General features: G+C 55.1%; 4 protein-coding genes across 4 annotated transcripts in view; 2 read left to right on the top strand and 2 right to left on the bottom strand.

The window, feature by feature from the left end:
- Window positions 1-228, bottom strand: part of MONBRDRAFT_26444 (uncharacterized protein) — a gene marked incomplete at both ends in the record, with an annotated part of 5595 nt that extends 5367 nt beyond the window's left edge. Inside the window, one exon of the mRNA XM_001746781.1 lies at window positions 193-228. Within this exon, the coding sequence (XP_001746833.1) occupies window positions 193-228 (36 nt within the window). The remainder of the gene's footprint in view (window positions 1-192) is intronic.
- Window positions 229-1383: 1155 nt separating this feature from the next.
- On the top strand, window positions 1384-4364 carry MONBRDRAFT_26443 (uncharacterized protein; the record flags this gene model as incomplete). Its single annotated transcript, XM_001746899.1, has 4 exons — window positions 1384-1451; window positions 1787-1951; window positions 2050-3000; window positions 3113-4364. 4 exons carry the CDS (start codon window positions 1384-1386, stop codon window positions 4362-4364), a joined length of 2436 nt encoding a protein of 811 aa, XP_001746951.1.
- Window positions 4365-6043: 1679 nt separating this feature from the next.
- MONBRDRAFT_37540 (uncharacterized protein) lies at window positions 6044-17017 on the bottom strand. The gene is made up of 25 exons (XM_001746780.1): window positions 16792-17017; window positions 16023-16644; window positions 15790-15946; window positions 15505-15673; window positions 15229-15334; window positions 15036-15134; window positions 14924-14952; window positions 14670-14729; window positions 14486-14527; window positions 14175-14253; window positions 13925-14059; window positions 13525-13816; window positions 13378-13397; window positions 12436-12539; window positions 11717-12341; window positions 11315-11471; window positions 11077-11227; window positions 10337-10396; window positions 10186-10227; window positions 10007-10085; window positions 9706-9840; window positions 9265-9553; window positions 7710-7800; window positions 7369-7566; window positions 6044-6373 (listed from the first exon to the last, which is right to left on the bottom strand). The coding sequence occupies exons 1-25, from the start codon at window positions 16990-16992 to the stop codon at window positions 6173-6175; spliced, it is 4143 nt and encodes a 1380-aa protein (XP_001746832.1). The 5' UTR covers window positions 16993-17017; the 3' UTR covers window positions 6044-6172.
- Window positions 17018-17523: 506 nt separating this feature from the next.
- MONBRDRAFT_9195 (uncharacterized protein) lies at window positions 17524-19328 on the top strand (the record flags this gene model as incomplete). Its single annotated transcript, XM_001746898.1, has 2 exons — window positions 17524-19115; window positions 19271-19328. 2 exons carry the CDS (start codon window positions 17524-17526, stop codon window positions 19326-19328), a joined length of 1650 nt encoding a protein of 549 aa, XP_001746950.1.
- Between the last annotated feature and the right edge of the window lie 1444 nt (window positions 19329-20772).

Below are 20772 nucleotides of genomic sequence, written 5' to 3'. Positions count from 1 at the left end.
TCAATCAAGTCACTCGACATGCCTACCATGCTCTGCAGCTGATTCTGCCAGGAGGTGCAGGACAAATGGCACAAGGCATGGCGCGAATTCAGCCGACGCAGCGTTGCAAAATGACACCCCACCCGAGCCCGACGAGGACACCAAGGGCAAAAGGAGAGATCAAGGGCGGCATGAGGGAGAAGCATGACGTACGGCAAAAGCAGCCATGGCAGCAGGGTCGGCCAACATGGTGTTAATGTCGCTCAGCGCTACAATGGCAGATCATAATTGAGGATGGGCCAACAAACACAAGCGCACCAGGCATATGAACCACTTTTAATTTGAGCAGAAGGCGAGGCGCCCAGGCAGCAAGGGGGCATGCGGCATGAGGAACGTACACATTTGGATGTCGCTGCCTTGGACACCCGAGGTGCTATCGTTGGTCAACGTGGTTCAGCAGGGAAGGTGAGCCATGTGCACCCCCACCAGCGCAGCGACGGTGTTCCTCCTTCCCACGCAGGCATGCATGCTGAAAGACATTCGTCAACCACAAACTGACCTGATTTCTTCAACATCTTCGTTGGACGACATGGTGCCGGTCTCACGAATGCACGCACAGACCACGACCAAGAAAAATACGCTCTTGCGCCACAAACCAAAAAAAACCGACCGCGCGGAGAGAGAGAGAGAGTTTGAGAGAGAGAGAGAGGGGTTATGACAACTCGAAATGCAAGTCAAACACGTGAAGAATGGCCACCGTGTTCTTATCACTCAGAACAGTTGTTTTGTGTAATAACACCCTCTTTTTTTCTTTTGTGCCTTTTTCTCTGCGCTGGCGATCCTTGCGTTTGGCTATGGGGGGCAGAGTCCGGTCTGGCTGCCCTTGTGCACCGCCGGCGTGGCGTCGAGCTGCCATTCACCGTTCCAAGTGAACCGCCATGAGACTCCCGAGGCCAATAGTTTTGCTACCATTAATTTTGCCTCAATGATACGCTAACAGTGTGTTTGCCTTTTGCTGACAAGTCCGCGATCAATGGCGTGCCGTCTCGTCTCTGGCCAAGCGTCGCCGTGAGCTGGGGCACGGCGGCGACTTTGGTTCACACCGTCATAAGAACAGCCGGGCCCCGCACCAAGCAAGTCTCCACCAGACTTTAGATCCAGGATCGTCCGTCCAACTCTACCCTCCAGCACCAGTACCAACAGCGTCAAAAAATCACACAAGCCAAAGGCAAAGCCAAAGCCAAAGGCAAAGCGAAAGATGCTGTCATCATCATGAAATTTAGATCTCATCTTGTTTGTGTGTGAATGAAGTCAAACGTTTTAACGTTAAAACGTAATCTTAACGTTAACGTTGGCGTGTTAACGTTAATGTCCAGTCCAGTAGTAGAGGACAGTAGTTTTTGCATGGGGCCGTCTCCGCCCCTCTTGCGCCTGCTACTGCTGCGACGGCTTCTGCGTGCGTCCCACCGTCGGTACGTAGACGTGCGGACGGATGTATGCCTGCTTTCAACTCTTCTCGGATACCGTGTGGTGGTCCTCCCCAGCTTCCTCTTGATTCACACGAACGCGCGACTGCTGGACCGACAGGGGTTTGGGTTGGTCACCCCCCCATCCGGGTTGTTCTTCGTTGAGTGACATCGCCCATCCAGGCCTATCCCGCACGCCCTGTCTCTCCTGTGCGACTGGGGCTTGTCAGTGGTGGTAAAGGGCTTGTTCGACGCACTCTGCTTGAGTCGGGTTCCATCTAGCGCGACGCAACATTCAAACCATTCATCATGGCCTTCACCACGTCCTCCGTGGCGGCCAGTATTAGCAGCCTCAATTCGAGCATTGTGCGCAGCATGTCAGCCGAGCCCATCGACCCAGAAACAGAAATGGCCTCCTGGTTTGTTTCTGGCATGCCTCGAACCGAGGTGCGCCAGATGGCCATGGACATGTTGAAGAAGGGCCGCCCCGGCAACTTTTTGATTCGGTACGTCTCCCTCACTCCTCTTCCTGCTTCCATTCATCGATCCTGTCCCGTGGCGATCGCATGACGAAAAGTTTGCCGTGTGCTCGTGACACCCACAGTGACGTCAAAAGCGAGCCCAACTGTTACGGCATGTCCGTGCGCACCACACAAAACAAGCTCGTCAACTACCTCATCGAGAAGCGCGCCCAGCCACCCGGCTTTTGCATCCGTGGCACCAAGCGCACCTTCCCCACCGTTGCCAAACTGGTCGAGTTTTATGCCCAGGAGAAGCGCCAGGCACTCGGCCTCAAGCTCGTGCCCACGGATCACAGCCAGTTCATGCACGCCTCCTCATCCGATGACTCAGACGACTCGGACCACGGCGACGCCCGCCATCCCCACAAACCCCCCGGCCCCGGCGACTTTGCCCCCGACTCAGATTCGGACGACGGCGACGGCGGCATTCTGGGCCAATCCCAGGAACCATCCGCCATTGGCACGCGTAAGGGCATGTCCGATTCTGAGCGCTGGGCAGCCAATGCTCGCCGTGAGGAGGAAGAATACCAGCGCACCCTCGGACGATCCACCAAGCGCCGCACCTCGCGCCAGGCGCTGTCCACCCACGGCCATGGCGATGATCATACCAGCCACCGCAGCGTTCGGGCCGCACGCCGCTCGGTCGATGATGGCGAAGACAAGCGCGATGCGCGCGACCACCCTCGTGATCGTGATCGCGACCGTCACCGCCACCAGCCCAAATCGCTCCGATCCGTTCGCTCCACCCGTTCTGCCATCAGCACAGCCCGCAGTGTGCACAGCCTGCACAGCGCTCCCAACCACCCAGCCCTTGCGACGCATTACGGCTACGATCCCCACTATGGCGCCCTACCCATGTCCATGCATCCGCATCACCCGGTTCTGCAGCAATCACAGCCACAACTCGCACACCCCGGTCTCATGGGCGGCGCCCACGGTGCTTATCCGGGGGTGGCGCCTTATGGCGGCCCTCGACCCAGCCTCGGCTACTCAGGCTTGCCTCCCAACGCCCAGCCTACGGGCACACAGCTTCGGTGGGTTGTGGCAAGCCACATTTGTTGATGTTGATTGTTTTCACTGCGCGAGTCTTCTGACTGTCTCACGTCACATGTGGCTATCCGTACTTGATCTTTCCCACATCCTCAGAGCGGCCGAGGCGCAGCTGGCCCTCATGCGGGCCGAGGCTGAAATGTATCAGGCCCAGCTACGTGCAGCCGAGACCACACTGCGCCTTCATCAGCGGCGAGCCGAGGATAGCGCTGAGCAGGACCGATACACCGCGCAAGCAAACGCCATCGCCACGGGTGACTTCTCACACCGGGGTAGTACCCACTCGACCACGGGCAGCGCTTCCAACGGCGGCAGCGCCGTTGTGACGGCGTCCGCCCGCGCTCACACGCCAGTCGAGGCCTCCAATGTCACCCCCACGCCCCCGGCCACACTCCCCAGCCCTCATCGCTCAGGCTCGGCGCCCACGTCCATCAGCCGTAATCGCACCCCCGACTCGATGGACCAGGACGCCGAGTTTGACATTGAGCAGCAAACGCGCCTGATCGAAGCAGAGGCCGCGGCACTCACCCTGGCCGTCGAGGACATGCGACGTAGTCAAGAGCACCTGGATCGAGATGAACCGGCCTCAGCCGTCTCCCCCACGTCCGATGATCAGCCCGATGACCCAGACTCCTTCAACAAGTCGGTCCGATTCGCCGACAACCCCGTGTTGATGGCGCGCTCGCCTCGCCCTCTGCGCCGACAGCGCACCCGCGAGACCCCAGCAGAGCAAACGGGATCAGACTCCACCACAGTGACAGTAGACACCTCGGTGGCACCGGGGTCTGGAACGTCTCAGGCGCCCTCAGCTCCCAAGTCGATTCTTATGAACACCACTTCGCCCACCCCCGTGGACGAGAACGACCCAAATCCTGCAGGAGGTGGGCGAAGTGTCCAAGAGCAATTGGCCGTGTACCTGCGTCGACTCGATCAGCGTGAATCGGAACGGCGCGTTGAGTTTGAGGTGCATATCACCGAGATGCAACAGCAGGCGCGCAGCAAGCCGTACAATCAGCGGATCCAGGCAGAGATGGAGATAGATCGGTTGGAAATGCAAGAAATGGAGCGACGCCGTGAATGGGAGCGACACCGCGAGGAGCGCGAGGCGCGTTATCTGGCCAACCCAAAACTGGCCGAGGCTAACCTCTTGCGTGAGAGTGGTGGCGCCCTGCCTAACACGGACGCCGACATGGATGCTGATGACCTAGCCTCGGGGGCTCGCATGATGGGGATTGTTCAGCGTCTTCGTACCAAGTTTCAAGCACCAGCCGAGGATCAAAAGCGCAAGGCCCATGTCATGACCTGGAAGGTGAAGGAAACTGACGTGCGCAAGGCCGTTGTACCCTAAGCTGCCCCATGCCTCTGCATCGAAATGAGCTGGCCCGCCAGCCAGCCAACACAGCCGTTTTGACCCGTTTTATGGTTTTTTTTTTTTTTTTGAATTTTTGTTTTTCGGTTTGTTCCTTTTGATTTATCCTTCTCTTTTGACCCGCATCCCATGCCTTATACTCTTTGCGTGGAGGTGTATTGGCCCATCTATTGCCAAGGAGAGGGTCTGTGTGTGCTGGATACCATGTACGCGTTTTTGTGTCCAGTTGGCCACACACGGCACTCCACATCCAATGCTTTTTGACTCGCCTCAATTTAAAAGTTATCGTCACTGCCTTCTCACTGCTCAAAAAGGATGACAACCGGCGCCGGATGGGGGTCTGGTCTCGTACGTAGCTACATGCTGACCACCATCCCCCTTTTGTCTTTCTCTCTCTATCTCTGTGTGTATCTCTCTGTGTGTGTGTAGTTAGTAGTTGAAACTGTTCAGTCATGACGGGCGGTAGCATGATGGAGCAGGTGGCCGAGTCGACCGCCGTCGGCGTCGGGGCTGGTACGTTGCGTGCTGGTGTGGTGTGGTGTGGAGCATGGGATGTGGATGTGGTGGTGGTGGTGGTCTCTGGTGGTAATGCTGTCATATTGGCTGAGGGGGAGGAACAAGGGCGCGGTGTGGCGGCGACCTTGAATGCGACCTCATGCGCTCTGGGATGGATGGCTCGCTTAGGTGCTTTCTTCGGTGCCGTGGCCTCGGCATGGCAGGCCAAGCCCGTAGTGGGCGAGCGCACTGCTCCTCTCATTCTCAACACGGGTAGCATGATCTCTCGCAATGCCTCCCTTTTTGGTACGTTGTTCGCGTTCGCGCCGTCGGTATTTGCCTGCTGGTGTCCATCCATCCCACCTTCAAGCCAGCCTCTCCCCCTCTTTCTCACTTATCCTCGTTGGATGTCACCGACGGCTTGGCTTGACTCGTCTTACACAGGTGCGGCGGCGGCTACCTATGCCGTCTCCAAGGCTGCTATGACGCAGGTACTGTGCCATTCTTACCTCTCACTCAAAAAAAAAAAAATCAAAAGCCTCGTTGTTCATGCTTGCTTTGAGGCTCAAGTGTATGTCCGTCCGGGCTGTTGTCTAGGTGCGCGAAAAGGACGATGCATTCAGCACGGCCGCAGGCGCATGCGCGGCGGCAGCAGTGGTGACAATGCGCGGTACGTGTTGTTAAAGCCACAGGTCAACGCATTCCCCCACATGTCTCTCTTGATCTTCACTGTGGTCATTTTGGTCCGCGGTGAGACTGTTCCTATCGCTGCAATAACCATCGCACCTGGACGCGTTGTAGGCGGTGCCGCCGTGTCGATGGGAAGCTGTGTGGGTGTGGGCTTCATGTCAGCCATGGCACGCATGATTCAGGATGAAGTTACGGCCAAGCAGGGTGGCAACGTATGTGATGGGATGGCTGATGCTACCGCTCCTCGCAGAAAGACTGGCATTGGCCCTCCATGCTCGGTTGGCATGTCTGGCCTCTGTGCTCGCCTTTGCACCTGCACTGGTTCATGCCGGTCGGGGGTTTTCCTTGTGCTTGTGTGCTGTTTTAATCTTGCTCACCTTCCATCATGGTCTTGCCCCTTTTGTTTAGCCTCAAGAGCATCACTAAACTTGCTATCTTGTCCAATTTGCCGATTGCGAGGCCGAATATCATGAGCGAATATTCTCCGATGCCCGTGCATCTTGTTTCCTTACATGCGCACTTTCCCAGCCAGTTGTCTTCAACCTATTGTCCTTCTCCGGCCAAGCGTGACTGCTTGTGTTTTATCCCTTTTTGATCCCAGCTCAGACAAGACCATGCTTCTCTCCCCCATTTTTGGCCGCCCTGCGTCGGATGAAGCCGCTCCCGAATGTGGATGATTTTCCGGAGCGAGTGAGGGCGTGCCCATGCTTGTTGAGGTTGGCGCAGCAACGCGCCACTAGTTCTTTTTGCCTACACCGCCGTCTTTTTCGGTCCAAATCCATATCCCTCTCTGTACCTTTGCCCTTTCAGCAAAGCAAGGCTGCCACAGCCATCGAAAAGAGCACCCAGTCATGAGCTGTGATGCCACCTCAAGATCGATCTTCGCCCTGCCATGAACACAAACCCAAAAGAGGTAGCATTGGCCACAACGAACCCAGGGGGAAAAAAAATCATGAGGGCAGCGCGGCAAGCGTCATAAATCTGCGTTGCAGGTAAACACCAAACGAAGCAGCAAGACAACAGAGGGAAGAAAGAAGGAAAAAAAAAAGAGACAAGATGTTGTTTTCAGCATGATGACTCGAGAAATGCATGCAATCATGCATCGGAATGCATGCCACACGACCACCTCTCACCCCTCTCACCTCTCTCTCTCTCTCTCTCGATCTGGATCTTGCCCTGGCTAGCGACCTTGGCACTGCACGGCACTGCGGTGGCATGCGACACTTGGGCCTGCGTGAATTTGCCTAGGACCTTTTTTTTTCGTTCCAAATCGGGCCATTTCGACGACAAGGGGTATCATTGTTGTAACGCGTGGATACTGGGCGCTCATCCTTCTTGAGACCATCAGCTGACGGCGGGACTGTCCGAGGCAGCGGTGCTACCGACACGCCTGGCGACGGGCATGAGGTTGACGTCATGGCCCGAGCCAATGTCCGCGCTGTAGCAGGTACGCTGACACCGCCCTTCCCTCGACAAGGCTCCCGGCAGAAACCCCAGTTCTCTTGAGGATTAATCCATCAGCATCACGATTTGCTTGGACAGGGGGCATCGCCTGTCTCTGGTTGGCACTTCTGACGACCAGCCCTGCACCAGTGGGTGCTGCAAGCAAGGTGGTACACGTTGCAACCACCGCCTGCGGTAATCAGTCTGATTACATGCGAGCCCTGGCAAACAGCCTCGTCTATTGGGCCAAGTACGCTTGAGTTGGGGTCGACATGCGCGGCCAGCACTGCCTGAATTGCTCATCCCATTGGCTCGCGCCTCATGTTGCCGCGGCAGGGCCCCTATCGCGATTCACCTGCACATCATCGGTGACGATGTCCTGTATGCCAATCCCATCGATGAGATTGCCACCCCGTCTTTTCAGAAAGATGGCGTCACCTTTCTCCTGCAACTTCACCGAACTTGGTTTCCCCACGACCCGGAACATGACTGGGCAAACTTTTTCCGGCCCTGTGCTGCCCAGCGCCTCTTCTTTCCTCGTCTCTTCCGAAAACTTGACAAGTGTGTGCTGGGCATCCCATCACTTCCGTTGCTGTAGATCTGCCCGACTTGTCGCGCATGTTCACTCCACGCCACTCCACGCCACTTCTGCCTACCCTACTTGCTGAACGGCCGTATGCACCTAGGCTCATTTACGTCGATGCAGACGCCATTTTTCTCGACAACGTTGGCGCACTCTGGGATGTCTTTGATCGGTTTGATGAGACGCAAGAGGCCGCCATGGCAGCTGAAAACGAGAAGGATGGTGAAAGCTGGTACCGTGACATTATCAAGACGGGCCGTCATCCCGTCTACGGTCCTGTTGGCCTTAACTCTGGCATCTTCCTGATGCACCTTGAGCGCATGCGCCACTCGGGATTTATGGATGGCATTACCGAGGCTCGACACAATTACGTTGTTGAATGGGGTGGTCAGTGGCATGCCAATGACGATTGTGATTCTTGACCTACCCAGCTCTGGGCGAATGATTCGAAGATCTTGTTTTTCCCTCAAGTGGCTACGCGGTGTGGCACGCCATCCCTTCACACGATCGCACTCACTTGACGCACGCTTCGCCGATAGACCAGGGTTTGCTGAACGTTTATTATGCCGTCAATCCAACACGGATGTATGACCTCAGCTGTCGCTGGAATTGGCGGTCAGTGTGAGCTGCAACTGCAGCGTCTCTCCGCTGCAGGTGGTCAAGCACATGACTTCGACTCGCTCACGCGCATCCTTTCCCGACACAGAACCGATCACTGTGAGCAGGGTTTGCTTTGTGATGATGCCGAGACCTACGGCATTGGCATCTTGCATGGAAATCGCGATATCTTTCGTGCACCCTGGCGTGTTCTATTTTATGTACGCAGCCCTGCCCCCATCGCACACACCCGTTAGAAACCATTGATATGCTCACTGATGTTTGTGGATGGCCTGGTTCCCAAACCCTTTTTGCTGTGCAGAAAATACATCAATACATGCAACACCTTCCCAATGTGCCTCACTGGAACAGCTTCATTGCTGCATTGCAAAACTCGGTGCGTGCAACACTCGCGCTCTTTTGGTTGTGCGCAGCAATGACAACTACGCCAGTGTCGAGTTGTGTGAGCTCTATGAGAGTCCAACACAAATGCCAGCTCATTGCTCATATCGCAGGATACCTTTGAACAAGAAGAGCGCTGTTACCGTGAGGCAACTGACCGCCTCCTGCGGCCCATTCGCCTTCAAGTCTGAGATGATCTGGCGTTTCCATCGAGACGGGTCAGCGTTCCAAAACCACAGAATACAAAACAACCACACAATACAATCGATTGAGACTTGGATCAAAGGCATGTACAGCGTGGCATGGCTAGCGTAACGGAGTCTGCAAATACGCAGGCAAACAAAAGTCCTCTAGAATTGCGCTCAATCATCCTTGCCCGTAATTTGAGGGCTGAAATTTTTGCGGCAAACGCCGAGTTTGAGGCGCGCATTCGGAAACTAAACCTAAAGGGCGCGCACAAAATAAATCAAGCCGTTTCGCGTCGTGGAATCTTGGCTGCAACGCAGATGCTGATTGCCATTGACGTGGGACCACTGTCCTTCGCCCGCTGAAGCACTGTCATGCATCGAAAATGGGAGCAACCGAGCGAATAAAAACCAATTTCCGCATGAGAAAACAGTTGCAAGTCAAACACATGTTTTGAATACAAAAGGAAGGGCCCAAGCGTACCCGGCGCAATTGACCCAGGCATGCGAGGAAGTGTCGCGCTGGCAACAGATGTTGGCTGTACCAGACTCCCAAGCGGGTCCACGATCGTCGCCACTACCACTAGATCCCACATTGGACCAGCCCGTGCCCGTCCAAGCGTGGTAGGAAAACATTGGGGCACTGAGAATAAAGGAAGCTCGCTCCAGCCGGACGCGGAAGTAGGATTGCTCTCCTGCACAGGACGATCCACAGTCAGAGTTTTGGCCCATGGTGACGTAGGACTGAAAAGGCAGCGTGTTTCCCAGGATCGCTGGCAATGAAAAAAAAAGGAAGAAAGAAAGAAAAAAGAAGAAAAAAAAAAAACGCGGGGTCAGTCGTTGTGGCACAGATCAGGAATTTTGGGGCGTGGATGCAACGTCAGATCAAAGAAACACGGGTATTGCAAAGCAAATCAGAACATACCTGAGACAGTGGCGGTGGAGAAGTGCCAGGTTGTGGCTTCAGTCGGGTCCAAGCTTGGAGTACCAACTGCATTGTTGTCAATCGAATTTCCCCGCGCCACGTAGGTCCACCCACCACCATCGGTTTCCATGTCACCTATTCCACATTGACCCACCCAACAAAACTGCAGTCAGACCGTCCTGGGCTAGCTGCTAGCGTGCTGGCAGTTGAAACAACACTCACACGCACGCACACACGCACGAAAAAAAAAAAAAAAAAAAAAAAAAAAAAGGACCCCTCCCCCCTCAGGCTACACACGTACAGTACACATTGAAGGGGTTCGACTTGGCTATGGGTTGGATCATATAGGTGCCGCTTGTTTGAAAGCCAGCATCTCGATACTGTTCAAGCAGGCAAGGCCACGTGTGAGCAGGTATGAATGTGTTACAATCCGCAACAATAGCATGGTATGCATAGCCATTCATGTGGAAAGGCACGGACCTCTTTGCAACTGCGTCGCACGCTCACATCAAGTGCCGGACGCTAAACGATGTGAAAAATGCAGAGGATTGACCAAGATGATCGAGAAGTTGAAAGTGGTGAGTGCACGCCGAGGTTGTGGCGCAAAACCAGGCGCGCTTGGCTCACGCACCTCACGCATGAACATGATGAGCCCATCGGTGCGATAGTCGTCATACTTGCAGCGCAAATGCTGTGAATGAACAAATCAAGAAGGGCGTTGATATTCACACGTCAATGCCAAAGTAGACACAATCAAAGAAGACACGCTCATGCACATGTACGTACCTGCACTAGGTTGGTGTTGGAAAATTGGCCTACCCAAAGTGAGTGCCCACAAGACAGCGCGTATGAGTCAGCCGGGAGAGAAACTTTTGTTGCTTTTGCAGGCTATCAATGTGAACACCGCTATTGATGTGAACACCCCCACCTTCTTCATTCTGTGCCGCAGGGCCACAGTTGATCCATGCGCCAGAGCTGTTGCGTTCACAACACAAATTGGCAGGGTCATTGGCTTCCCATGTTGGCCCTGTGCATCGCGAGCGATCCCACAGCAAGCGAGCAAAAAAAAAAAAAAAACGAGAGGCAAGATCAAGCCGGGTTAACTGGCTGAACATGGGAAGGGGTTGTCAGTTACAATGGCATACCACGATCCTCGGGCGTGGGGTTGCTGGTGCTTGCTTGGATCCATGCATTTCCGTCCCATCCAAAATACGAGTCCATGGCCTGGGTGAGGCTAAATGGCGAGTACTAGATGTCCAAGGCAACAAGAAAATCACAAGCCACGCCTCATGAGGCGTGGCAGCAGCCATCCGACACTCTTTGCGCCGCTCCCGTACAGAGGAGCAAGCTGTTGTTGGGGTCGCATCCAACCTGGAGTTGAACGCGAAAACTCTCCGGATCATCAACGGCTGAGCCACCATCGTTCTGCTGGTCAATGTCGCCATTGAGGCCGTGGGTGATGTAGAGCTCGTATGCACCACCACTGCTCATCTGATTAATCTCAAAAGCCGACAAATGCCACCTGAAACGCCGTGGAAGGACTGCAGGTGAGAGCTGGACAGGTCAAACACAGTGCTTGCGTGTCGTGGTGGCAAGCGACAGAACGCACACGCCAGAGAGGGTTGGGTCATTGGAGATGGTACCCATGGCAGCGTTGCTGTTTGATGGCCCGCGGGCAATGTAGGTCCAACCGCCGCCATCCGTGGTCATATCGCAGTACAGCTGTACGGGCGACAAGCGATAAGCCAGCTGCACCCAGTAGAGACCTAGGCAAACACATCGAGGTCAAAAGACACAACACACACACACACACACACACACACACACACACACACACACACACACACACACACACACACACACACACACACACACACACACACACACACACACACACACACAAAGGTATAGTAGGCAGCCAAAATGAGCTGATGGGCATGTCAAATTCATAAGCAAGAAACGATGCGATGAATCACAAACTCGGGATTGTCTTGTTCCTTGCATAACGGACCTGAGGCGGTGTGGCCAGCTTGACGAGCTTGAAGACAACTTTTGACCGGCAGCGCGGCGATGAGGCCGGCATCCGAGGACAAGGAGGTGGTGAGAACTTGCTGAATTCCCTCAATTTGGGTTTGTACCGTCGTTACATTGGCTGTGATTGTCTGACGCAGGTCCTCGGCATCCGCTTGAAGATCCTGAATTGCACTGGCGTTGCCGGCCAGGTGTGCCTGGCTGCCTGCCAGGTCGTGGGCAAGCTGGTTGACTGAGCTGGTAAGGGTGGTTTGCATCGGTTCCAGTTGGGCGGTGATGAGATTGGGCACATCGGTTCGGAGCTGTGATGCATTGGCGGTGGCAACCACAGCCAGGTCCTGAATGGCATCGCCAAGGCTTTGATTGACGGGCTCCAGTAGCGTGCTAATCATGACAGGGACGGCGGCCTCGAGGTTGGCGACGTCGCCGGATACGTTCTGGACGGTATCCAGAACCAGGCTGTGCGACAGGGTCACTGAACTGTTGAGCGCATCAAGGCGGGCATTGGTTTCGGAGCTACCCTCCTCAAGTTCAGCCAAGGCCTGCAGCAGGTCTGAGCTGTTGGCACGCGCCACAAGGGCCAGAGTGTCGATCGCGCGGCCCATCTGTGAAGACCAGGTCAAGTCAGGAGGCATGAAAAGCAGGTTTGGACAGCCGATCACATGTATACGCGGGCAGAAGCGTGGTGTCAGCGCTAACCTCGAGCACGCTGCGTGATTCGGTGTCATTGGAGACGAGTAGGTCGGCGTTGACAATGGTCATGGTGTCATCCTCCACAAGAATTTCAGGGAGTTCGGCCTGGACTGGGAAGACGAGGGCACCCAGCAAGACGAAAGCAAGGAGGCAAGCAGAGCTAGTTCTCAACCAGCCCTTTAGGGCTGATTGAGTCGGCGGCATGATTCAACTTCTTCGAGCGTTGATGGTGTCTCCTGCCTGCCGTGCCGTGCCGCACCAAAGCGTACATGTTGTTTCCGTGAGCAAAGCCAGAGAAGAGCAGGACGAGAGCCGCTTCAACCCAGGGGATCATGCCATCACTTTCTTCCCCTCCCCTCTCCTCATTGCTGCATTCACATGTCAATCACCAGCCCAACACCAGCCCAACACCAGCCCCAACAGTCCAAACACCCCCAGCTGGTGCAGGCTCACTTTGTTTTTCAAAAAAGCATGTGTGTGTGATATAAAGGTTCTCTCAGCAAAGCCAACGTTGTGTGTGTGTGTGTGTGTGTGCGTGTGTGTGTGTGTGTGTGTGTTACCGCGAACACCAAAACACAAACATACACATCGCTGTTTCTTTGGAGAGGAAGACAAACTGTTTTGAATATAGTTGGCAAGAAGTGGTGCAGTCAAAAAGAGAGAGAGAGAGAGAGAGAAAAAAAAGAGTGGAATAGGGGTGATCAAAGGGTACAATTAACGCGGCCGAGGGGGTCTTTGCAGGCGTGGGCTGGCCAGACCAAGGGTCAATTCGCCGAGGCGAAGCTGTCGCGCAAAGATGCAGAGTCAAAAAATCCACGCAGAGGTAACGTTTGCGTATTTGTGACAACAGCACTTAGGCGTCACGAACGAAATAGATGAGGCCAGAACGGGTAGTCGTGTCAGTGCTGCAGCGCAGATGCTGATTCAGATTGAGATTAGACCACTGACCCTCTTGGTTGGCAGATGCCCTGGACAAAAAGCATTTGCAAACATGAGGAGTTGCAGAAAGCATGCAATCAGGCCGACAATACTGTCACAGAGATGCAAGGCAGGCTGATCCGCTTTTGATCAGAGAAGTCAGGGTGTACAACTTACCGGGCACAACCCGTCCAAGCACCCGAATCGCTATCGCGATTGCAGCAATAATTGGCTGAGTCAGGCTCGAAACTTGGTCCACGGTCAGCTTGACTACCACTCGAGCCCTGGCTTGACCACATGCTGCCTGTCCAGCCTGAATACGAGAACATTGGTTGCTCTAGGGTGAAGGATTGCTGCTCCAAACGGACACGGTAGTAGGCCTCCTCAGCCGCGCAGTTGCCACCCGTGCAAACTGCATTCTGGCCCATAGTCATGTAGCTGTTGAATGGCAGCTTGTTGCCCACAATGGCTACACAAGCGCAGGGCGACAGAGCGCATAGCCGTGGCCGAGGTTTAGAATTAAAGATCAGGCTAGATGACATCAAAATCCAAGGGAATGGGCAAAACGACCACCTACCCATGATTGTCTTGGCCGACAGATGCCAGGTCGCGTCAACAGTGGGATCGAGGCTGACATCGCCGAGAACATTGTTTGAGATTGACGTGCCACGCGCCACATAGGTCCAGCCGCCGCCATCCGTCTCCATATCACCTGCAAGGCATTGCCAGTAGCGATCGCACCATCGGGAAGTGGGACTGAGGTGAGATTAAAGTTGTCCACTCTTTCTCTCTTTTCATTTGCGTCGTTCCATGGCGGCAAAACGTACAGTAAACGTCAAAGGGGTCTTCCTCAGGAATAGGTTGAATACGATACGTGCCGCTGATACTAAAACCCATATCACGATACTGCAAAGACAAAAGCATGGTAAGAGGCAGAAGCATGGTAAGAGGCAGAACATTCGCACACCTCTGATACTGCAAAAAGCACCCAGGTGGAATCAACCAACAACGACGACGACGACGACGACGACGACGACGACGACGACAACGACAGCAGCAGCAGCAGCAGCAGCAGCAACAACAACAACAACAACAACAAAATATATATACATAAAAAACTGATGTCATCGTGACCTACCGCCTTGCAGCTTGGTTGGAGTTGCAGCTGCGTATGTGGACGCTGCGAGCGTAGAAATGACAAATGCCAAGGAGGCAAAAGTACAAGATGAAGTCTCTCCTAGACCTGAACGATCAGGGCACCCCCCGCACATCGCCTCGCCTGCAACCACACTGCCTTGCCGAACATATTTGTGGGAACATACCTCACGGAAAAACATGATCAAGCCATCGTTGCGATAGTCGTCATACTTGCAGCGCAAATGCTGAACAAGACACACATACACGCACACAATTAAAAGCACAGTCAAAAAGAAAAAAAAATGAAACAAGGTTCAGCAGATTACCCATTTAACAACCAAGGCGTGTTGGATCAAGACACCGAGAAAAAAGCTGGCACCGTGCGCACAGCAAGCAAGCTCGGTGGTCAAGCTTGTTGCTTTGGAATGACATGTCTCACCTGATTGAGGTTGACATTGGAAAATTGACCTAACAGGTAAACCACATCAGAATAACCCAAGGCGAATGAGAGTTGACGAGCGAGTGCCGCTGGCAAAAGTCACAGCACCCACCTTCTTTGCGAATGGGCGCAGGTGCACAATTGATCCACGCGCCCGATTCGCTTCGTTCACAGCACAAATTGCCCTGGTCATAGGCTTGCCATGTAGGGCCTGTGACAACAAGTCGCCGCCAAGGGCACGAGGAATATGAGATTCATGCAGACACAAACAAAGTGGGGGCGCTGTTGCCAATTTAGGGCCATACCACGATCGCTATAACGATGGGGATTGGTATCGTTGTTCTGAACCCACTCTGAGCCGTCCCAGGCATAGTACAAATCCATAGCCCGCTCAAAAGTGAGGGGCGTAAACTATTGCCAAGCGCGCACCAGTACATTAAACAAGGTCAAAAAACCTCCTCCCTCTTTTTCTCACTCTCTCTCTTTCCTGATTTCGTGCCCGTTTGCCGAGCAAGCAAAAAGGAAATGGCGAAGAGGAGGATCAAGGCAATGGCGATGCAAGTTGGCGTGGCGCTTCACACCTGCAATCGAACGCGAAAGCTCTGAATGTCATCGACGACTGAGCCTGCGTTTGGGTTACCGTTATATTCGTTGGTCGTGTTGATGTCGCCATTGAGACCCTGGCCAATGTACAGCTCGTAAGCATTGTTTCCAACAATGGCGTTGATCTCGTCCGTTGAGAGTTGCCAACTATGGGTGAAAGGCAGAAAAAAAGCCATGCGCGTGAGCTACAAGGAGTGTTCGGCACCCAGGAAAACTTGCTCCGTGTCATGCATACGAGCGGCGCAGGCAGCAACGCCACGTACACGCCTGCCAGGGTGGGGTCTTGGGAAATTGATCCAGTGGCGCCGTTGCTTGTGGCGGGCCCGCGAGCAACGTAGGTCCAACCGCCACCGTCAGTGGTCATATCGCAATACAACTGCGTTGGTTCAAGGCGCCGAGCGAGCTGCACCCAGTACACGCCTACACGAAGCAAGTGCATCAAGTTAGAGGCTGTGTCAAAAACGCCAAAGGCAGTAGGGCTATGGTATGAGAGTACCAGAAGATCGATGGCCAATTTGACGAGCGTGCAGGCAACTGCGGACGGGCAGGGAAGGTAAGAGGCCAGTATCAGGGGTCAGGCTCTGCATGGAAGCCTGAAGGCCTGAGATCATGGTCTCGATGGTCGAGATGTTGGCAGCCAGAGCGGCCCATAAGTCGGCAGTATCGCCTTGCAAGTCTTGAATGAGAGAAGAGTTGCCCGCCAGGCCCGCTTTGAGAGCCCCAAGGTCTTGGGTCATTTGAGCGAGGGAGGTGGTCAGCGCGTTGTTTACTGGATCCACTTGTGCAGCCACCATGTCGGGAATGTCGTTGCGGAGCTGGGTGAGGCGGGCTGAGACGTTGCCGGCCAGAGCAACGAGAGCTGCGGCCACGCTTTCGTTTAAACTGTGCACTTGCGTGGCCACCATAACAGGGACGGCGTCGCGCAAGTGGCCCAGATTCGTTGAGGTGTTAAGCTGCAGCTCGGTCAAGTCGGCTGTCAGCTGGTGCAGCGATGCATTGACCGCTTTGAAGTTTTGTTGGGCTTGGGTCTGCTCCGCTAGCAGCTGGGCGGCAGAAGCGCTCAAGTTGCTGAAGTTGGCGTGCAGCTGCGCAGCAAGTGCATCGACTTCGCGCCCCAGCTGCCGATTGAGTCCCCAAACCACATGCACAAAATAACAAGACAAGAGCGTGAGTCACGCAGAACGAGAAGCAGAACGAGAAGGCAGCAAGGATGGCGTGGTGCCAAGGAGGATGGATGTCATCGATGGAGGGTGCGGAGAGCAAACCTGGAGCACTTCGCGGGATTCTTCACCATTCACCACCAGGAGCGGTGAGTTGGAGATGGTCACAAGTCCATCTTGGACCTCCATTGTGGGCTCATTCCCGTGTACCAACAAACACGGCAGCAGCAGCAGCGAGAAACAAACAAGCAGCCACGGGCCAGCGGTCCCCGCCGCGCCAGGTCGGTGCCCAACGCCGGTCTTCATGATGCAGAAATACTCAAACGCAAAAAAAATGAGAGATGTCGGCAAAACACACACACACACACACACACACACACACACACACACACACACACACACACACACACACACACACACACACACACACACACACACACACACACACACACACACACACCTTCACTCATCCCCTACCCATTGGCTTTTCTTGTTGACAAAATGTTCCCGCCAAAAGTCTCTCTCTTCCTTTGTGTCTTTCTCTCTTTCTCAAACCGACCAAACCAATTCATTTCTCTCTCTCTCTCTCTCTGTCTCTTTGCTGTTTTGAGCCGTTACGTTCGTTTGGAAGGGGAACGTACAGAAATCGAGCGCTGCATGCATTTGCACACACGCGGTCTCAGCTGGCACTGGTTTGACCGGAGGAAGAGAGACTGACCGCGTTGCGATTATCGCACCGTGCCTTCTCACATGTTGCCTCGGCGTTGCGTCGGTCCGGCGGAACGCTCGCGAGTTGGTTTGAGCTCAACGGTCATGTGATTGAGAGCGTCGTCTGTCATGAGCCACCAGCCGCGCAGAAAGCGGGCGCGCTGGGCGGCGCTGCAAACGGTGCGCACGGCAGACAGCCGAAGTACTGCGTTGCCTGCAGAGAAACGAGCCCTCCGCGACCTTAATGATGCAGATCCCATCGTATCGACAACGCCCAGCAAGCCAACGCTTGAAACCCGCATTAGTCGCCGCTCTGCCTCTAGCGTCGCTGCTCTCGCAAACACCACCAGGATACCCGGCCTACTCCCTCACACCGCTGAGGGAGTAAAACGACATGACCCGGTATCTTTGGAGCCGGGCGCTCGCCCGCGCTCGCCTGCTTTTGGTGGTGGCCGGGCTCGAGGTAGACGGCGCAAGCCGTTGGCATCCACCGCTGAGGCTGCTGCCTTGATTGCGCGCGGCCCGCTGGCTCGCCGTCCTCCTCTTGACCTCACGCGCCCATCCAACGCGAACACCGCATCCGCTGGACTCGGGCCTGCCGCAGAGAACTCATCCATGACACACCAGAGCCGCTTGCCTTCAAACACCAGCCCGACACCCACAGGCGACAATGCGGTGGACCCTGCTCTTTTGCCAGTTTCTTCGCCCTCGTCGCCTCCCCTGACAGCACTTTCTTCTGGACCAGTTCAGGCCATTCACGAGTCCATCCCGCAGGAAACTCAGCCCCAGGCCGAGACCGCGCCCAAGCCCAACCACGACGAAGGCACTTCCACAACACTCATCTCGGTCACTCACCGAGGTGCCTCACCCCCACTCATGACCCCAGCGCAACGCATCAATGGCCACAATTCCCCGCCGGATCAACTTACTGTAGCATGTCCTGCCTTGGCTGACACTCAAACCCCGTCTCTGCGCGCTGCCAAATCCCCTTTTGACAGCAATGCAACCACATGCGCTGATGGCTCGAGCTCCTGTTCCTCACAAAGCAGCACTCCGCTTCCCACTCTGGACACCGGCCTTGAGGACGCCGAGCCACGCTCAGATGCAGAGGCGCAAGCCCAGCCAGTGCTGTCATCAGCCGTGCAGGCAATCGGTGCAGCCAGTTTCCACACAGATCTGCCCAACGTGAAACCGGGCATGCACCCCACTCCGAATCACGGGGTGAAGCCCGCCCCGGATCCGATGCCCGCTTCTTTGACGGCGCTCACCGCTGCCAGTCAGCCTCTGCTGGACAGCCTGTCTTCGCCCGTGCGGCCCAGGCCACGTGCGGATAGCCAGCTGAGCACAACGCAGATTCTCTTTGGAGAGTCACAACCGCTGGCTGTCAGTGAGCCTGCGGAACCACCAAAAGATCTTGTTCCCGAGGATCAAACTTGCCCCACGCTAGAGCTTGCACCCACTGAGCCCATGCAACCTCTCGACGGCACCCCAACACAAGCCTTGGTCCCTCTGCCCTCAACAGCGCCGCATTCGACCCTGCCCTTGCCCTCTGTCCCAGCTATGGGGTCCCCCACACAGCTCCTACACCCCGCAACAGAATCCGAGCGGAGCCAAGATGGTCGGGCTCACAAAGTTGCCTATCGCGATGAGCCAAACCACGCACCACCCACAACCCTGGCCCAACCGAGTCTCAGAACAATCTCACTTCCCGAGTCATGGCGGTGAGTGAGCAGTGCTCAGCACCTCGCCGCTTCAGCAGCCACGGCGCATCCTCGCTCACACTTGACTACCATACGCGCCTTGCTTTAGGCAACCACGCATGGTCTCCACGAAGCAGCCGTCACAGCTTCAACTTGCGCCTAGCCTTGTCGATCAGGTGCGACGAAGAGAAGGCCACTTTTGCTGACCTGTCGGGTATTGGCGTGCAGTGCTGACTCGAGGTGATTTCCTTCCATGGTGCGCGCGGGTTTGTGAGCACAGGCATACCTCTGCGAGGAGCATGTTGTGTGCCAGGCGTCAGTACAAGTAGGTGTACACTACTCCTTTCTTTTTCTTGCCATTCGCTTAATATTAGGCTGATGGGCATGCTCACGGATGCCAATAGGGATGGTTTCTTTTGGTGCCTCTGGCTACGCTCAGCGGGGCGACACATGACAGCCGCGCACATCTCTTGACCGTGCCCGGCCTTGGCCAGAACACATCAGCCCACGTGGCTGCTCATGGGGCTCATCTCGCCGTTCTGAATACCCAGTCGGCCCAGTCATGGTGCGCTTCGCTGCTGGTAACCAAAGATGTGCATGTGCAACGCTAGCATTTTCACCTCTTGCTCACCTGCTCTTGCCGATAGCGTGGTAAATCTCGGGTCGATGGAGGCACGACCCCTCGCCTTGGCAGACGCCGAATTGCGCGACCTTGACCTCTGGCATAACGTGAGCCAGGGCAACTCAGAACCTTGCCATCATGCTTGCGCACTCCTGGACGGGCACCTTCTCGTTTGCTCTTATCAGCCCACTGCCATGCAATGCCATTTTGAGTGGCGATCGAGGTATGGCGCTGACTTCAGGGCGTATGATTCACTTTGCTCGGTACGCTCTACGTCTCAAATCAATGCTTGCCCTTGAACGCTTGGCCACCTATAGCTCGGGCCGTCTGTTGGCGCGCCGCACTGTGGCTTGCCAAGGCGAGACGCTGAGCGTCCAGGCGGTGAGTGTGGCCCGTGTTTGGAGAAGCTGCTGCAGACTCGGAGATGACACCCTTGCTCAGCCACTTGAACTCTCAACGTCTCGACCTTAGGCATGGGAATCACAGTCCACTTTTTTGGTGGCTCTGTGCACGAATTCTGACCTGGTTCTTCTGTACGTTTTGCATTCCCAAATGCTTCTCGCACTGCTTATAAAGTGGTGCAGCTTGGTGAGTGAGCTCTTCGTTTGTTCCTTCGTTGACATTTGGAAACATTTTAGGCGGCTTGATCAACGCAACGAGCACGTTATTTCCGTGGAGCGCACCATGGCGATTGAACACCTCGATGTCCCAGAAGTGCAGCTTGAGGCTTGGCGCCTCGGCGGTATAGGTGTGGTAGGTTGCCTTGAAGGCGAATTTCAGTACAGGAATACAGCCCGTCCTGCCCTTGGGTATATAGTCGCGGCTCATGGCGCATGCAATCCATGAACTCGTGTAGAGCAAGGGCCAAGCCCAAGTTTGGTTGCTAGTGGAGGTGGATTTGCGAGGACAATCACAAAGTGCACTATTGGGATTAAGTTTTGGACCAGAAGAAGCAATGGATCTGCAAATGCATTTGCCCGAGCCTGTTGTTACTGCGCCGTGGCTTAATGTGGGCTTGGATGCAACCTCAGGCAATCTCTATACTCTTCGCAAGGT

Source organism: Monosiga brevicollis, genomic scaffold, assembly GCF_000002865.3.
Source record: "Monosiga brevicollis MX1 MONBRscaffold_14 genomic scaffold, whole genome shotgun sequence".
Taxonomy (NCBI): domain Eukaryota; class Choanoflagellata; order Craspedida; family Salpingoecidae; genus Monosiga; species Monosiga brevicollis.
Note: the sequence above shows the minus strand (reverse complement) of the source record. Positions and strands in the feature narration are given on the sequence as shown.

Bases quoted from the DNA above. Each gene is read 5' to 3' on its own strand.
- MONBRDRAFT_37540 (XM_001746780.1), bottom strand. From the start codon at position 16,992: ATGAAGACCGGCGTTGGGCACCGACCTGGCGCGGCGGGGACCGCTGGC. The intron at 11,472-11,716 runs GTCCGTTATGCA...GTGTTTGCCTAG, and splicing joins AGCTGGCCACACCGCCTCAG to GTCTCTACTGGGTGCAGCTG. The intron at 10,397-11,076 runs GTTGGATGCGAC...GTTCATTCACAG, and splicing joins GTTTTCGCGTTCAACTCCAG to CATTTGCGCTGCAAGTATGA.